Source organism: Synchiropus splendidus, chromosome 12 (genome assembly GCF_027744825.2).
Source record: "Synchiropus splendidus isolate RoL2022-P1 chromosome 12, RoL_Sspl_1.0, whole genome shotgun sequence".
Taxonomy (NCBI): Eukaryota; Metazoa; Chordata; class Actinopteri; order Syngnathiformes; family Callionymidae; genus Synchiropus; species Synchiropus splendidus.
Genome location: NC_071345.1, coordinates 2,295,613 through 2,314,873, shown reverse-complemented (window position 1 = coordinate 2,314,873; position 19,261 = coordinate 2,295,613). Strand labels below are relative to the sequence as shown.

General features: G+C 47.5%; 1 protein-coding gene across 5 annotated transcripts in view; it reads left to right on the top strand.

Moving 5' to 3' along the window:
* Positions 1–19,261, top strand: part of lama2 (laminin, alpha 2) — a 134,648-nt gene that overhangs the window by 56,682 nt on the left and 58,705 nt on the right. For all 5 annotated transcript variants that reach the window (XM_053881831.1, XM_053881832.1, XM_053881830.1 and 2 more), the window contains exons 14-19: positions 730–894; positions 9,994–10,098; positions 13,377–13,588; positions 14,792–14,903; positions 15,809–15,922; positions 17,815–17,942. In XM_053881831.1, the coding sequence (XP_053737806.1) occupies positions 730–894; positions 9,994–10,098; positions 13,377–13,588; positions 14,792–14,903; positions 15,809–15,922; positions 17,815–17,942 (836 nt within the window). The remainder of the gene's footprint in view (positions 1–729; positions 895–9,993; positions 10,099–13,376; positions 13,589–14,791; positions 14,904–15,808; positions 15,923–17,814; positions 17,943–19,261) is intronic.

The window sequence follows — 19,261 nt, the reverse complement described above, 5'->3', positions numbered from 1 at the left end:
TAAAAAATAATGTAAAACAATAATGTCGTTTGTTCCTTATGGGGGCATCAGTTCCACTCAAATTTAATGATGAAATATTAATCTTTTAAATACAGAAAGTATAAAACTTCTAGAATGAAATGCAGGAAATATACGTCATATTTTATGTACGTGTCATGTACGAGGAGGTGCTTTACACCACCTGAGATGCAGTGGTTCTCATGCTCCAGCAGTAGCACAGTGTTTATCTGTGTCCTCCGCCTGGATCTGCTCCAGACATGGACCATCCAACCATGCCTCTACTTCCTGTTGGTCCTGTCTTCATTAGTGTGGTTGTGTTTCTGCATAAAAAGTATCTATTCCCATCGAAAACCGATCAGAATCAGCTTTATTGCCATGGTCCGTGGGGATCCCACCAACTAGGAAAGTGCTTTGGAATAAAGTGCTGACAGGAAAAATCAAATCAACCCATTCTTTTGTTGGGTCTCGTGTCTCATGTGCGTCTCTTCTTCCTGCTCCATATTGAGGATGGTGGTTCATGAGGTCATGTGGATGTAAATCAGTCACCCCCAAGTCAATTCTGCTCAGTCATGATAATGCTCCCAGTGAGGAGGTGCTGTTGCCACACTTTCAGACACAGGAAGCGCGTGATGGTCGGCGGGGTCATCCGTCCGAGCAGTCATGAGTTCCTTCAACAGCGGCCCCGTTCTTGACTCCCTGTATTAGCCAGCGTTTTCTCATGTTCCTCAGGAGACGTCGCTGACCGGCTGGCACCTCACGGGTCACACGGGAGGACGGGTTTGGTCGGTGTACAGAGAAACGCCTCCGTACCTCAGCGTCCGACACTCCGACGTGGTGGACGACCTTGGATCGGCCTACTACTGGAACGCCCCTGGGAGGTTCCTCGGGAACAAGGTGACGCGCGCCGCCGTCGTTCAGTTTTGCACTGCTTTTATTTGCTAAAGCTCAACAGCTACGTGACATCACACACAGTGGCCACTGGGGCGTACGATAGAGAGGCGTCTGTTCGTTCTATTGACGTTTTAAAAGAGTTCCCTGTCAGTGACGTCTAAGCGTCCGATCGTTTTGCTCCCCAAACTGATGTCCCGGTCCGAGCAGCTGAGCTCTGACCCCACATCAAGGCTGCGTCATCGCTGGTGCGAACACGTCTGATCCGTTAACAGCGAGGTGCAAATGCGCCCCGCCTGCCCTGCGCTCTCTAATGCGGACTCTCCATGTGACCGGCGCGTAGCTTCAGTCCACGTTTCGTGAAGTCGACGGCAGACCGACTGTGATGTTCGGGTGTCGTCGCCCGGAGGAACCCGCCACTGAATCCCATTATTTCAGCGCCTGCAGGCCCGGCCTGTCGTCTCTGGTCTTTGTCTGCGCGGCCTCCCCGCAGCCATCTTTCCGTTCACTGGCCAGCTCCTTCAGCTGGCTCTCCTCCTCCCGAGGACTCGCATTTTTCAACTCCCTGTTCCTAAATCATCTGCCTCCACCGCCCCGTGCGGAGCCGGCTTCTCCCCCTTGCTTGTGTCTCTCCGGGTAAACAGTGTTTCGGCTGTTGATCTTGATAATCAACTGCGCGGCAACACACACACACACACACGCTGGCTGGCACACTCCCGGCCCTCTATAAGTCAGATAATGATGTGTTTTGGAGGCGTTCAGTTCTGCTCCGCTGTCCCGATTGCCTCTAAACATGGGAGACAAATAAATTACCACCGTGTGCGTGTGCGATTAGAGCGAGGGCTGTATGAAAAAGTGCTTACACTTGTGATCCTGTTTCAGATGTTGTGTCGCACACACAATCACCGTCACATTAGAGTGTGTCATTGGAAGTGACAGGCAGTGTGTGTGGCTGTGGCTTTACCATGGGCGCAGTAATAAGGCGGCGGGCTTGCGCGCATGACCTGGCCTGTTACGAATGCCAAGGATGCTTGTTGGTGCGTCGCCGTACTCGCTGGCTGTTTATTGTTCCAGAAGTGAATAAAGCTCATGTTCACTTCCTGTTCTTCACGGCTGAACCCGTCGACGGAAGCGGTTTTCAAGGAGGTCAAAGTTTGGAAAATTGTTGTTCAGCTTGAAGATAAAATGGCTGTTATAACTTCTTTTTCTATTATTACTACTATTATTTATTTGTATTTTATCACAGAGTCACTATTTCAGAGGAAGCATTTTGCCTATTAGTAATTACCTCGAGGGAAGAAAGTGCTTTCGCCGTGCTTCGCTAAACATAATTGACTGATTTGGTTCTTATTTTCCATCTTCCTCCTTCCACGGACTGGAAACCTGTCTTGGGTTTACACTTCATTTCGTCAGGTGGGACCAAATATGTTCGTCGACGCCGATTACACCGATAAACTGCGTGAAAGAAAATAAAAACGTGACCAAAATGTTTTGCAAGAATTAAAAAATAAAAACCACACGAGACGCCGCCCAACTCGCTTGTGCAAGTATCCTCCTTTTTTTTTTTTTTTTTTAAGTTGGCATGAAGATTGCGATAATTTATGCTTCTGTGACAGGAAATAAGGACCTATGCAAATGAGCTTATGAAAAACTGGTGTCAGATTTTTGCCAAAAAATAGAACACGTTTTTCATGATCATGTTCCGTGCGTAGCCTTCTTGTTCCGGAGCTCCTCACAAGGGCGCAGCCTGGCGGACATTTGAATGGTCAGGGAATTGGCGGGAAAGTCTCGGCGATTGGACACAATTGCAGTGCCTCGCAGGGATTGGTCGGAACTGTGTTGATAGCTGATCTCCCTCCAGGAGATGGCGATGTTGAAAGTTAAATGTTTTCCTAAGGGAACAGTTCTATAGCTTTAACTGTATCTGGTTGTCCTTCCAGTGTTATTCTGGGCACTCAGGTTTCCTCCCACAGTGCAAAACGATACCGACGTGGATGTGCCCCCCGGCACTCGCCCAAAGAAGCTGGGAGGGACATATAAAGTTGAACTCCATATGATGTGTACTACTTCTCTCGCTGGAAACCTTTTCAGTACCTGTGCAATGTAAGAAAAACAGTTCTTCTCAGGAAACTGGTTAAACATGCAGAGTCCAGAGACACAGAGGAAGAAAGTAGCGTGTCTTTCCTCTATCAATTTACCTTCATCTGATGTCCCTGTCAGATACTTTCTCAATAACAAAAACAGAGCAAAAAAAAAAAACCCGCTCCAGGTGCCAACCGGACGCGGACGCTCAGAAAAATGCTCCTATTTCACCTTTGGGTATGGAGCTTGACAACTCTGGCTCCATGATGGATGGAATCTGTCTCTGTGTGTTTCATCAATGTTCTTTTGTGGAATAAAATCGCCTTTTTCCGCGGCTGCCAAAAGATCATCAGCCTCTACCCGACTGCCATGTTTCCCCTCACATCGCGACGCTTTTCATTTTTCTCTTGCACAGATGAATTGCGAGCCCACATCCATCACCGGACATTTGTTTCGCTTTCCTTCTTCCACAGTCTTTGCTATTGCACACATTGCTTGACGTGTGGGCTGAGCGCAGACAGACAATATGAAATAACCAACTTTTTTTTCCTCCAATGACATGCTGAATTCAAACTTTTAGCTGATTAATAATGCAATATTCTCAACATATAGGTCTAGAATCTTCATGTGCAAGTAAACCCACTGTGTTCCATCTTGATATTGCAGTCACATTACACAGTTGAAGACGCAGTTGAAGTCTGTTGAAGATGATTCCACTACAAGCGATTGTCTACAGATTTGTTCAGGAAAAACCTTGCTGAATGCAGCAATTATTCTGTCAAAAGGACAACTGAAAAACATTTTATTCGATGTGAGACGTCGCAGGTGAATCTCTTGACGTACTGTAGCCAGACTGAGACAGAGAGCACTGCATTTATGGAAGTTTCCACTCCAGATGGAATCAAACGTTTCAGACTCCGGTGGCGAACAAACGCTGCACCGGACTCAAATGGCGACGGATCCAGTCATTTCCGTTTCTGTCTCTGCGTGAACCACACCTGAGGAAGGCTGCTCATGTAGCCCGGTGAAATGAATAACTATTTCTCATCATTCCGAAGGTCACGCTTGGACCGGCGGGTGTTGCTATGCGTCAGCTGCTGCTGAGGAAGCAGCGCTCTCACTTTCATGAGCCCAGAAAACTCTCTGTGCTCTGTCAAGTGCTGGAGCATTAAATGGCGTGTTTTGATGCCGTTTTTCTGCACAGTATTCTTCCCTGCCGTAAGTGAGCACTGAGTAGGGAATATATATATATATATATATATATTCTTCACCTTCTGCTGCTGCTTATCCGGGGTCGGGTCGCAGAGGCAGCATTCGGAGCAAGGAAGCCCAAACTTCCCGATCCGTACAAACCTCCTCCAGCTCTTCCCGGAGGATCCCGAGGCGTTCCCAGGCCAGACCGGAGACATCATCTCTCCAGCGAGTCCTGGGTCTTCCCCGGGGTCTCTAGGACCAGAACACCTCCCCAGGGAGGCGTCCAGGGGGCATCTGGATCAGATGCCCGAGCCACCTCAGCTGGTTCCTCTCGACTCCTCACCCTATCTCTAAGGGTGCGCAAAGCTACCCTGCGGAGGAAACTCATCTCAGCCGCTTGTATCCGCGATCTCATCCTTTCGGTCATGACCCAAAGCTGGTGACCATAGCTGAGGGTGGGAACGTAGCTCGATCGGTAAATCCAGAGCTTCGTCTTGTGACTCGGCTCCCTCTTCACCATGATGGTCCGATACAGCGACCGCATCACTGCTGCCGCTGCACCGACCCGTCTGTCAATCTCACGCTCCTCTTTTCCCTCACTCGAGAACAATACCCCGAGATACTTAAACTCCATATATATATATATATAACGTATATGTTATGTTCTCGGTCAGCTGTGACTGAGAAGTGTTCACTTCACCAGTATTGCCCGTCCTCTGTTATCCAACATTATTCCTGCCGCCTCTCCTTCTTCTGAAGAGCCAGCGACGCGGCACTCACAGTAATAACAAGGCAGGCGGCGGCGTGGAGGCCATTAGAGGCTGAAGGACTTGTTGCTTTGCATACTCACACCACTGCTGCCATGTCACCAGTTGAGAGCAATCTCCCTCTGCCTAAAATCAAAAACCAATATCTGCTTTATAATGTGCACTCAGCAGTCGCCCTCCAGTGAGCCCCATATTGAGATTCTGACTCGGATGACACCGGCGGCTCCACTCCGCCGCTGAAGCTCAAATGTAGTTTTCTGTCTGCTGAGCTTTGTGTTCAGCATATGGTACTTGTGAGCTGTTTCCCTGCTGGCTCCAAAATAAGGTAGGAAAGTGATTTTAAATGGGGTCATTTATGAATGAAGCAAACTCACTGTTGATATCAAGTAAATATGAAGCCAATAAATAATTATAGTGAATTAAAATGAACATTTAAAATGTAATTTAAAAAATGTAGAAATAGTTATAGCTTTGAACTACGAATTTAAATGCTTGACAACTTTCTTTAAAAAAAATTAATATTCCATTATTTATATTATGTATTAAATGTGAATATTTTCCTGAATAAATAATATTTTAAAAAAATGTATGACACATTTAAAAACAAGCATTTTCAGAGGAGAAATGCAAATATTTTTATTTTTAATTGAAATATCGAAATAGGTTTTTTTTTCTTCTGAATGAGAACTTGATGTCACATCTTTCATCTCCTTTATTTCGCCCCTAATGAAGTACTAGCATCATTTCCTCAACCTTAATTTCACCTTTTGTTTTTCCAAGTCATAGACCGTGGTGTTAAAACACCAGTGAGATCCAGTCTTAACCTTCTTGGACTGCTGCCCCTTAAAATCAGACACGGGTCCTGCAGAGGAGAAGTCAGCTTCCCTTCAATACCACAGGCAGCATGTGTGGAATTGGATAGAATTCTCAGTCCAGAAACCTTTTCCCAGGACCATTTCTCACCTGCCTCCATGTAGCAGCAGTTGCTCACTCGTTTCTCCGTCACTGGTTGGTAACAACTCAGGTGTCAGAGGTGTTTTGACCCCTCCATGAAGTTCAGTGCAGGTTTCTCCTCAGACTCTCAGAGTCGTCTTTGAGGAGTCAGCGAGCCGTGCGAAGGCAACACAATAGAAAATACAACTGAAGGTGCGGGACGCGCAGAGCACGTCTGACCTCTGCCCCTCTGAAACAAGGGCTTGTAATTAACCATAACCTCAAAAAAGTTTGTTTTGCTCTTGCAGAGCCAAGTGCGGGAAACATGTCTCAATGAGGCTTTAAAAACACACTTTAAATTGGGTTTCGATGTTCGTGGTTAGTGCTCAGATGCTCCACATAGAGTCTGCTCAGAGCTATAAAGATGAAAGGACCAGTCATCCATCCTTGTTGAACTCCTGTGGATACGCCACCTTCAGTTCACACCTCGTAACGCAACGAGTTGGTGGGGTTTACATTATTCAAAGACACTTCCTCAAAAGGAGGGGGGTCACTCCGGCAGCTAGAACTGTGCTGGAACTGTGCTGGAGCTCTGCTGGAACTGTGCTGGAACTGTGCTGGAGCTCTGCTGGAACTCTGCTGGAACTGTGCTGGAGCTCTGCTGGAACTCTGCTGGAGCTGTGCTGGAGCTCTGCTGGAGCTCTGCTGGAGCTGTTCTGGAACTCTGCTGGAACTGTGCTGGAACTATGCTGGAACTCTGCTGGAGCTCTGCTGGAGCTCTGCTGGAACTTTGCTGGAGCTCTGCTGGAACTCTGCTGGAACTGTGCTGGAACTGTGCTGGGAGGGGAACTATTGAACTGCTCCTACTGTATAGTGCAACGTAAGCTTTCTCCCCTCTTAGTGTTTAATACCTGACCAAAGTTACGTGACTGTGAAGGTCGTGGCTTGTGTGTTTTTATGGAATATTTGGTCGCTCCCACACGGTTTGACTATTAGTCAGCGTTCGATTGTCTGTTGGACCATCTGGAACTAATCTGAACTCCCTGCTAGAGACAACAGTCTTTCTGTGTGTGTGTGTGTGTGTGTGAACGGTAGATAAACAGCGAGTTAAAACTCCCCATACCAATAGCAAACAACCACAGGCATCAGACGGGGGGAGCAGGTGTGTGCCTGTGTGCGTTTCTGGAATCCCGGTGTGCGTGTGTTCCCTTCTGCTGTGTTTGTTTGTGTCAATTTACTGAAGTTTGCTTCCTGAATCTTTTTGTGACAATCTGGTTTTCATTTCCTGAGCGGATGATTTTCTTTTGTCCTCTCCACCCGTTCCCTTCCTCTGCCCAATCTCCCGAGGAGAGTGTTGGCTGCCACTGTCGGCTTCTCCCGCGCTCTCAGGACGGACAGCCATGTCAAGTGCTCCACAAACAGAAATGGCATTATTTATCAGACATCTGGCTTTGGCCTTTGTTATTACTTCTTTTGAAAGGAGCCTGCACTAACACAGGACTCATTTGTTTTGGTAATAGACTTTCCCCGCCGTGTTTTGGTGGTTCTTTTTTTTTGACTTGTGCTCTTATTTCACTTGTGTGTAAGGTTATCTTGGGTCTCCACACAAGTCTTTCTTGCCTGGAGTTTCAGGTCCATTGCTATCCATCCATCCAAAGATGCATCCATCCATCTAACCATCCATCTGTCTATCATCTATTGATCCATCCTTCTATCCTCCCACCCATCCATCCAGCTAAACATCCATCTATTTATCATCCATCCATCCATCCTTCCATCCATCCATCTATCTATCTATCCATAAATCCATCCACTCATCCATCCATCTATCATCATACATCTGTCCATCTATCAATCCATCCATCCATCCATTCATCCATTACGCGGCATGAAAATAAAAATAAACAACGTGAAATTTGCGGGATGGTCACAGTATTCAGAATCAGGTCAGTGACTGTCGGTGAAGATCGGCTCGTAGGTCCACTGCAAACACCTGAGACATCCACATCTACAAGCTGGAACTGAACCCTCCTTACTACACTTCAGTCCCTGAGTGAAATACGGGTCTTCATATATGTCTTCCATGACAAAGTGTTGCATATAAGACGTCACATCAACAATCTAGAATATCCCAGTCTCGACTTTGTGACAAAGCTAATTAGCATACTGAACATATGGAGCGTTTTCCTCCTCATGGTGGCTACAGAAGTTGGTCTGCACTGGTCCTATTATCAGACGGGTGTTTAGCAGCAAGGGTCCTGCCTTGTTCCCCCCCGACTCTGGCCACTAATAGAGTTAATAAGGGTGTAATAAGGGCATCAACCAGGTCCCCGCTGTCGGCCATTGTTGCTGTGCGCGTCTTCGTGTCCAAGTGTGTATTGTTCCCCTCTCCTCTCCTGCCTATAATCTCCCCCCCCCCCGCTGCTCTCTTCTGGAGGTCTCCTCAGGATGGACATCAGCCATTAGGTTGCCATGACAAAGACGTTCATGCTCTCTCACACTCCAGATGTCAGTTCGTCTCTAATCTTGTCGTCTCATTAAAAAAAAAAAAACATCATTTTTTACTTAAATGGCTCACAGCTCATTTCGACTTGTTAGAAAAGATTTGGATGCACTTGATAACCTGCGCTAACAGATGGTTTGTTGCTGACAACCATCTGGGAAGTCGCCCTTGGAAACTGTTTGGAGAAGGACGGCAACTTTTAAATGTACTTGGCAGGCGATTGGATGAGCCATCTGTCGATCACTGCCTATCTCCAAGTTGTGTGTCATTCATTGTCTATTTCTCCTGTTTGACAAAAAGAATAGTTTCCCCGGGAAACTTGGCTGTAGCCGTGGTGTGACTCACCAGAATTGGGAAACTCAGCTGTCTGTCAAGCTAGCAGCTGTGCCGTCGTTGGTCTGGATGGAAGGTTGACGCGGATGATCGGCTTTGTGAACTCTGTTTCCGTGATCTGGAGTCGTTCGTATTCGGCTCAAAGCGAGTCGGACTAAACCTGCATCTGCATTCGGAACCAACACTTTCCAAAGTGCGGTCAGAGTGAAGGAACAATAGCTTTTTAAGGCCCGACCCTCAAGACCAGCACTTGGTTCTGAGCACCCTCTGGGAAGTGTCCTGCTCCGATGGAGTGACTGATGTTCCTAAGTATTGGGACAGCACTTCATGATGTTGCGCTTTACTTATATGACGCGTCATTGGCTGCCGGGGTTTGGGTTTTTTGCTGGCGCACCAACGGAAGGAATGGGCGGCTTCGCCACTATTGTGCTGTGATACATTCTGATTCTGATAAATTTGATTCTGATTCTAATTCTGTTGGGGATATGTGGGCGTTAGCGTTAGCCTGAATGCTAGCTGAATGCTAAGGAGAAATAACAACATACTCAGTGTTGTGTTGTAAATGTTGTCGGGAAGGAGAGCAACAGAAAACTCCCCACGCATGAGGAAAACGCAGTTGTGAGGAATTATTTGAAAGAAATATTGTTGGACTCTGAAGGAGGAACTTTCAACGGCATGCTTTGTGAATGTCCGTCATAATGTTCATCCTTTCACCACGATGCGCTAACGTGTGTTCAGAAGCCTTTATGATGTGAGAGGACGGCAGGTCGGCTGGAGGAGGAGGGGAAGGGTGTTAGCAGGGTATTAAAGTGATGAGGGATCTGAGGGTTTATGACCGCACAGCACCCTAAAATCAGGATGTGGGCCTCACAAGACGATGAGCATCAGTCAGTAAAACGCTCATTCTGTTTGCCGATGTGTGTGTGTGTGTGAGAGAGTTTTCATTCAGCTGTGAAACGGCCAATTCCTCCTCCAGGTTTAGGACGTCAGGGTAATGAAGTAGAAAGGAATCAGTTTATAGAGGCATGAAATCCACCTCTTGCTCTCCCTGCCCCCGTGTGTCGTGTTTACGGAGACGTTACGGCGTCGCGCTCACACCTTTCTGGTCAGGTGGCCGGCGACTGAATCATCAAGTCGCTGACGCGGCACTCCGTCTGAACGCTGAGCTGAATTAACAGCGACGTTTCCTCATCTGTCTGGCAAAAAAACACTTGTTTATTGGCTGCTGTTGTGAAAGTTGTGTTGTTTTTTTATTGAGCTTGGTGTCACAAATGTACCTGATGTGTTTTGTAGCTCTCAGCTTACGGCGGGAGCGTGGTCTACGCCGTGTCATACTCAACTGATCACCAGGAGCAAGTGGCCATTCGAGTCACCTCGGAACCAGACCTCATCATAGAGGTGAGTCTCAGCCGGTCGTTCAGACTGAAGAGCCCTTATTCATTTGATGCTAAAATGAGCTCATGTTTGGATCCATATGTCTGATAGTGTCCGACTTGAGTCGGACTGCATCTTCATTTTCAGTCTCTGTACTTTTTAAATCCATTTTTTCGCTTCTTCCGTCCATTTTTTATTTGCTGCTTTATGTGACTTCCATCAAGACTGACCTCTGCTCTCTGCCAGACCATTTAATGAGCCACAGAAGACCTTCAACACAAACACGCACGCAGTTAAGGCTATAAAAGGGCCTCGCCTCCACCGCCGTCTTTATAATGAGCCTGTTGTGATGTGATATATGGCAGTGATCAGCGGAGCAGCAAGAATATTAGTTAACCCTTCGTGTTGCTTAACCACACCGCGCTCATGAGCATCTCGCACACACACACACACACACACACACACACACACACACACACACACACACTGCAGCTGACGGTTGTTGGATGTACACAGAGGGTGTGTGCTGAAGTGGAAGGACATGAATCATGGTATTCAGCCGCAGCGCAGTACGATCGTGCTGCCAGTTCCTCGCGCTCCTGTTCATGTGCTCATCCATCATTGAGCTCAATGGTTCCCTTCCTCTTTTCCTACAGCCTCTCCTCTTGTTGTGTCCAAACCATCTGTTTCCAAACTTCTCCACATGTCCCTCGGAGAGACTCATGTCTGACCTTGTCTTCGCCACCCTGTCTGCACTCTCTTCTTCACCTCCCTTCATCTTTGCCTCTTTCGATGTTTAGCCCACAGTCGCTGGACAAGTGTCATCATCCGTGGAGGTAGTGGTGCTGTGGGATGGATATTAAACTGCTGTCGAATAAGGCTGTGTCCCGTTTCTCACCCCAGCACTCATTTTTGACCCTAACACTGGGTTTTGCGAGTCACGTGTCAGTGTAGTGTGTCCCAATCCTCCTCAGACCGAGGGCACTCTCTGTTCACCACTTGAAATGATCCCTTCAAACCCAGGGAGCTCCAGAGCTGACTTGAAACCAAGTGGGACTATCAAGCGTGGAGAGATGTCCAGGAGACCAAAGGACTTGATTTCAAAACAATGTTGGACAGGACAACAGGGACATGTTAGTAGCCAGGACCACTCTTCCCTTTGTTGACTTTCTCTGGTGTCACACGTCAGCGAGCCAAATGCTCCGCCGTGTCCCACAACATGAACAATACAACATGGATGTTCAACAGTAGGTTTGGATTTCTTCTTAACAAACCACAGTGGGCTAGCGTCCCGGCTAACGTTAGCTCTAACAGATCTGTCACCGCAACATAGCAGCAAAGCCAATGACACGCTCTCTTTACGTGTGACGTCCCAATTCTGAGGGACGTCAGTCCCTTCACTTGGTCATCGGAGGGCGCTTCTTAGTGGAGGGCACTCAGAACCAAGTGCCAGTGTTGGGGTGAGGAGTGGGACACAGCCATGGGGCTTTTAGGAACAGCTGTTTAAAGAAGAGGCGACAGACATGCGCAATCCTTCCAACGTGTAAAGAGTAGGAATATCCTTGGACAACTGACGTACTAAGTTAGCAGTTAATAGATGAATAGAGAAGGTTTGAGGAGACGAAATTTGGGGGTAAATTCTGAGGGAAATCGGAGACAAAAATGTGAAGAATTTGCTTGTGTATAGTTGGGTATCCATGCAGGAACTACTGTGTTTTGCAATGGAAGTGAGAGAGGAAGGAGTGGGAGCAAACACATAAATAATGAGCAGCGGAAGAGAGTGACGGGGACGGACAGGCAGAGAGCAGTCAGCTGGTGTTATTTAAAGACGCGTCAGTCAGATGGACAGAGCAGGAGGAGTTGGAAGGAGGACCGGCGTCAGTCTCCTTGTCAACAAAAAGCTGCCAGTGGACGACAATAATGAACCACCTACACACTGTCAACCCGCTGTTGCCTCCTCGCGCGGCCCGCTGCTGTTGTTGTGATTCGGCGCTATCGCTGCTACCTGTGAGAAGAGACAATCGGCTCCCTGTCTCTAAGGCTTTGTTCAGTTCTGCCTGTCACTTCTCCAACCGCCATGTAGATGAACGTGTCCAGAATTTACATGACGGTTCGAGCAACGAAGGAGAGAGACTGATCCCGACGAAGAGCCACGGTTTCATGGAGCATTACTTTCCAATTAATGAAGATTTAGTTTATGACCTCCAGGTCATGAAGTAAAGAATACGAATACGAAGTAAAATACATGGACATTAAGGCGTCTTCCACTTTAGAAGTCCTCTGCACATGAGAGATATATTCAGCTGAGCTTTTTTTCCTGTGACGCTTTCACAACTTTCAGACTTCAACAAACTTTAGAGCACAAGTCTTTCCAGGACTTGTCACAAGGCACGATCCAAGGTTCTCCTTGGATCCCCAGCAACTGACCTTGTCGTCCGTCCACCCGCTCAGCTCCGTCCGTCTGCCTGTCCCCAGCTACTGTATCCATACCCTTAACTCTGCTTCCAGTGAGTTTGCCACCTCGTGGAGCCGACGCACCACTTTGGATGTTAGCCAGATCAAAGTCCTCTGACTGAACGTTCCTCCGACTTTTTACCTCTAATTGTCACTTCTTCTGTCCGCGAGTCTATGGTGGATGTTGTGTTAGCATCAGCACCAAACCACATCCTTACAGCCAACTAAATACCAGCAGCTCTCACTATTTATTCCCATCTGTGGTCCACTCCAAAGTCGTCCTCCAAGGGTGAGTGCTGAATTGGATCGTGTTGCTCGACATCTCAAAACAGCTTCAGATGCGCTGAAGACATGAAGACACACCACTGAAGCACATGAGTTGTTAGTCAACTTCCCATTCCCGTAGTTGAAAGAGCACCTTCTGTCTACCACCAAACTCCTTTGATCTGGATCTAAATGAAAACTATCACCTCTGCGGTGACTTTGATCGTCAGCCGTCTCTTTCTCTGCCTCTGTATCTCCTCTGCGTTATCAGCTCTTCCGCGGCGGCGGCTATCTGGCCCCTCCTCCCCCCATCTCCTCACTTTCAATTAGATTTTGTTTAATGGTTTATTGGCATGGAAAGCTCCGGCTCTCTCCCTCCCTCTCCATCAGTAGTTGTCACTCTGTGTTAGCTGCTACATGCCATTGATCCATTCTCAACAAGAGATAGTCAGATAGCAGAGATGCTGCTCAATTCACTTTGCATTTAAAATGTCGATGGGGACTCCAGCTCTGTATGTGCCCACACATAATTCACTCTTGTGCTCAGAAGCTGATCCGAAGTAAGACGCCTGATTCTCTGGCAGGGCGGCGGCGTGAGGCTCGTGGACAGGAGGTATGGGAAGCCAGTCTACCCCTCCTCACCCGTCACCAATCGCATCACTCTGGTTCCGGAGAACTTCCTGTCTTGGGATACTGCCCAGCCCATGACCCGCCGTGGTTTCCTGTCTGTGTTGGCGAACGTGACCCGAGTGATGGTGCGGGCCTCGTACAGCACGGAGCCCTCGGCGGTCTACAGGTAAATCCTGGGATGGAGCTACTGTTCTTCATGAATGATCAATGAACCTTCAGTTAGCTGGACTGTAAAGTCGATGTGAGGTGATGACGTGCCTCAAAATCTTGTGCAACCATATTGGAGCAACAAGGTCACATTTGGGTTGCATGTGATGAGTCGCGTTGACCAGTCAGAGCCCAGATTTTAGGGTACGCAGAGAGGGACAATCTAGCAACGAGAAGAAGTGAAATGGACGAGACGTTGATCGTAGCAGTTGCTCACCGAGCTGATAGTGTTGGAGCGTGATGTGCATGTAATGCCATTCCATCACAACAGCATCATCGTGGAATTGCTGAAGGAACAGACTCATTAGAGTCTGGTTCGAGGGCGTGTCCTACCGGGAGGAGACCCAGGACTGGCTGGAGAGATGATGTCTCCAGTCTGGCCTGGGAACGCCTCGGGATCTGGAGCTGGAGGAGGTTTGTACGGACCGGGAAGTTTGGGCTTCCCTGCTCCGAATGCTGCCTCCGCGACCCGACCCCGGATGAGCGGCAGAAGAAGGCGACATCTAAAAAAACCCTCTTCTTTGACATGATTTCACATTTGGTTCGAGCAGGATGGCTGAAGGTTCTGCCCTTGGTCTCTCTCTAAACTACACAGTTATGCATGTCTCTTACTGAGAAAGTCCCTTTCACTGTTATTGCTGTGATGATATCAGCGCTGAGCTATGTCACACCATCAGGTTCCAAGATATTCCGTCTTGTCTTGCAAGGACTCCCTCATCAGCGAAGACTGTCACCTTCTGCACTGTGTGTGTGTGTTTACACCTGGAGCACGTCATCTGCTCACACACACACACACACATGCACGCACACTCCCTGGAGGCCACGGAAACTTTCCCCTCTGTCAGCTCGCATCCACACGTCCCCGTATAACTTTAGAAAATATGTTGTTTTGTCGTCCTCGCCGACATAATTCAGCTCCCTCTCTGCGTGGAAGTCATCTTCTGTTTTGTCGTTTTCATGTAAATGAATCCAATTTATGTTGACGCCCGCGGCGAGAGACTCGCTCGCACGCGCGCGCAGACCTCACACGTCACGTGCGGTGTCTTGAGTTTAGGTCCTGACTTGGGGTGAGGATGGGGTCATCTGGTGATAGCACTTTAACGTGTGTGTGTGTGCGTGTGCGTGTGCGTGTGCGTGTGCGTGCGTGCGTGTGTGCGTGCAGGCTCCACTTGTTTTCCATGCAGGTAGGAAATCCCGCAGCCAGAGGAGACAAAACAGCATCAGCAGTCGAGATGTGTTCATGTCCTCCTGGATATGCTGGAACTTCCTGTGAGGTAAACACTGGCAGAATCTAATGAGCCCCAGACAAGAGGCTGAAAATAACAAACCAGTCAATAAAAGCAGGTGCAGTTCAGTAGCTTGAGACTGGGGATTACAGCTTGTGTCATTCTGTTTGGATGCGACCGTTGTGAGGTCACGGTGCAGCTGAACTCAAGGAGGGTCTTTTCAGTGTTCATAGTAACTTTCCCCATCGGAAACAGCTTCCTGGTGAAGAGGTCTGGTGACATTTTTGTGGTCTCAGTTGTACATGTGGTGTGCTTTGTAGTCGTTTCTAACATCCCGGAGCACGTGTAAATCCCAATAGTCCGCTGTTATACCATTGAAAAATGTCATGTAAACTCATTCACAACCGGAAAAATGAGGCCTTTTGTGCATTGATTCACCTGAGTGATGTGTTACTACCTACTGCAGGGCTCACCAACACGTTGAAGTCGCCCGCTGAGACCGAGGCTAATAATACGACTAGTAATTGTCATGTAATAACCATCTTATTATGTTTGATTTTGTTACATTTTTCTCTTGCTTTGTTACGTCACTGGTAATTATTGTGAAAACTACGCAATGAGACGAGTGTTTGAGAGGAATGTCACGATCATCCATTGTCTATTGTGAGTTCAGAAGTGTGTACTGAACCGATGGTAGTCCTGCGGGTCACACAGTGCCCTTGGACTAGCTGGGTTGCTGACCCCTGGCCCACTGTAACAACGTGTTTTCTGAACACAAAGTCGATTTTTGAAACCTATTTTGATGCGTTTAAATCACAAGTAGCTCTCTATTCTCGCCGTTTATCTTAATGTTTTCCATGCAGACATTTCTCTGCTGAATCTCTGTGATTCACTGTTTTTTTTTAAAACCTTTCCACTGAATTTGAGGTGTTTTTCTCCTCTGTTTGCCACAGACTTGTGTCGCTGGCTACCGGAGAGTGAACGGAGTCCTGTACAGCGGCGTGTGTGAGGCTTGCCGCTGCCACGGTCACGCTGCCCAGTGTGATGAGGTCACGGGTCACTGTCAGGTAAGAGCTGCTGTTTTTGAGAGTATTGGGAATCAAACCAATGACCAAGAGGAAGAACAGCAAATGAAGACTGTCTCTTCAGTGGTGAGCTTTAACGCTCACTCTGAAACAGACAGACACGCTGCTGCTCCCCCCGCATCTCCTCGTCTGCCTGCAGCCTCACGGACCGAGTTAGAGCTCACACACATACATGAACAGGAACACGTGTGAGTCTTGTATCTGCATGTCGCCGGCGAGGAGGACGCTGGGAAACGTCAGACGGAGACCGACAAACGCTCGGAGACAGAAGAAGACGAGACAGATGGACAGGCTCTCGCTTACAAACAAACACACGCCCAGCACGACAGCTTGACATCTCCTCACTCACACGCGCGCACGCACGCACGAGTGGCATACATATTCATAAAGAGCGACAGGCAGACGGAAAGACGCTGCTCTTCCCTGAGGAGTGTGTTCTGGACGTGGACGGATGATCGAGGAAGTCTGTCGTGCTTCAGGTCAGCCGAGGAGGAGACGCTTGATCCGAGTGCTAAATGATTGGAAACACGACTGACACAAACACACGCTCTTTCACTCACCAGTCATTCAGAGCAAGACATCCAGAGTGAAGTAATAGGTGTCTCAGGTGCCACAAACTAGAGTCAGCGGTCCAGCCATCCTGGATGGACCTTGTGTTCTCTTCGTTTCGCCAGTCAAACTCTCAGCAGACTGTCAGCATCACCAAGGTGTTCTGTGTGGGCTGTAGGCGGGAGCCAACTGCTCTTTTTGGGGGCATGGATGAGGGATGATGGGTCAGCAAAGAGTATAGGCGCTCGGCTGAAGTCGCTCACTTGGAGGTCTGTGTCAGTATCAGTGTCCTGTGAAGATCTTTCCTGCCTGGTTTGATCATGGTCAGCCATTTTTATTTCATAAACAATCATGAAACCACTCAGTCTCTATGATGTATTGGTCTTGTCTTGGTCTCGGCGCTCTCCAGTCTAGATATTGTCTTGGTCTTAATCCAGTCTTGACAATGTCTCGGTTTTGTCTGGGTCTCAATCCTCAGTCTCGATTATGTCTTGGTCTCGACACTCTCCAGTCTCAATAATGTCTAAGTCTTGTCTTGGTCTCGATACTTTCCTGTCTCGATAATATCTCGGGCTTGTCTTGGTCTCAACTGAGTCCAGTCTCGATAATGTCTCGGCCTTGTCTCAGTCTCGACGCTCTCCAGTCTCGATATTGTCTTGGTCTCAATCCAGTCTTGACAATGTCTCGGTCTCAACAGTCCTCAGTCCCAATTATGACTTGGTCTCGACACTCTTCAGTCTCGGTAATGTTTCGGTTTCGACAACCTTGAGTCTTGATCATGTCTTGGTCTTCTCTCAGTCTCGACGCTCTCCAGTCTCGATAATGTCTCGGACTTATCTTGGTCTCAACTGAGTCCAGTCTCGATAATGTCTCGAACTTGTGTCGGTCTTGACACCCACCAGTCTCGATAGTGTCTTGGCTATGTCTCGGTCTCGACCCTCTCAAGTCTTGATAATGTCTTGGTCTTGTCTCGGTCTCAATGCTCTCCAGTCTTAATAATGTCTAAGTCTTGTCTTGGTCTCGATACTTTCCTGTCTGGATAATATCTCGGGCTTGACGCTCTCCAGTCTCAGTCTTGTCTTGGTCTCAACTGCGTCCAGTCTCTAACGTCTTGGTCTCCATTGGTGCGGTCTTGACAACAAAACTAAGTAGACCATGGCATTGTTTTGATCTGGGAGGAAACCGGAGCGTCCACGGAAGCATGATGATCCAAACTCATTCAGAGGACACAGGTCACTCCAAGGCCGCGGCGCTCACCACTACCCCGTCGTGCAGTTTCAGCGAGAAACTCAAATGCTCAACCTCTGCGCCCCCTTCTCCTGCAGGACTGCTCCCACCACACCACCGGCCCCCACTGTGATACCTGTCTGCTGGGTTACTACGGCAACGCCACCCGAGGGACGCCTGCGGACTGTCAGCCCTGCGCCTGCCCTCTCACCCTGCCGAGCAACAAGTACGTCACTCTCCCTCTAATAAAGCTCAGCGAGCGCCGGAGGAAGCATCGAACGCTCGCCCTCACCGCTGGTGAAATCAACATGAATTCAGCTGGAAAAAAAACCCTCATCAGGTTGCGCCAGCCTCCCACTTGTCATTAAGGCAGTTAAAAAGCTTTTAGCACGATGTAGCGCTCCAGTATAGAACACGCCGTGCCGCGATTTCACCGCAGGACTCAATTACTGTGGCTGATGCCATAAGTGTTGTCGGAATTACCATCAGCAAATGTGCAGTTTAGCTCTGTGTCGAGCGTTTTAGGAGCAGGTTCGACACAGATGCTATTGCACGAGATGAAATAAAAACACGTCAAATAAACTTCAAATAATGAAGAGAAAACCCACATGAATCAGGCTTAAAAATGATTCAGTACTCTTGTGCTTCAAATGATTAATTACGCAGTAGTTACAGTCTAAATAAACAAAATAATTTGAAGCTACAAAAGCGTAGGACAGCAAAATATTAAAAAAACAAACTTCATACTCGAGGAAATGATAGCAAAAATCTGTTTTTATTATTGTGATTTAATGAATATGCTATGAAAAACTTTGTCTGTTTGAACAGCAACATTACCATTCAATTGAAAATGAAAAACAAAAAAATCTGATGTTATTGTTAAATGTTTAAATGCAGTATTACGGCTATATTATAGTAAATAGTAGTAAATATATATATGTTTCAGCAAACAATAGACACGCCGACGTCCTCCAGCGATGATCATAAGGCTATTTTTTGCGGCCATCTTTAAAGACATGTTTATTTTGAAGCTGCTCATTGTTTTGGGTCACAGGTCAAAGGAAGATTCATTAGTTCCAAACACCTTTTATTATTACGCAGTAGTGATGCACTGAATGAGAATTTGTGGCAGAACAATACAGAATATCCAATGTAGTGTTTTTTTTACTATTTAAAAAAAAATTGTTTCATAAATAGTCGAGAACATATGTACATACGTTAAAGTGAAAGTTAATGTTGAGAAGATTCAACATTTTTTTACTTTTTTATGTTTCAGACTATACTTTTCAAATAATAATAATTTAAAAAACATAACACAGAGTCCCATCATATAGCTCTCTTAAGGCTCTCGATAGTTTGGTGGAACAGTCATTGCTAACTTCTATTCTCTCACTGCCCTACAACTTGCAAAAGACAACAGCGCAGTGCTATTCCTCCAGCCGACCTGAAGGTGATGCTGTGCTCCGGACACTCAACACGCACACACACACTGGCAGCAACAGCTGAGAATCTTCACGCTGCCATTAAACAGACGCCCGTCTCTCA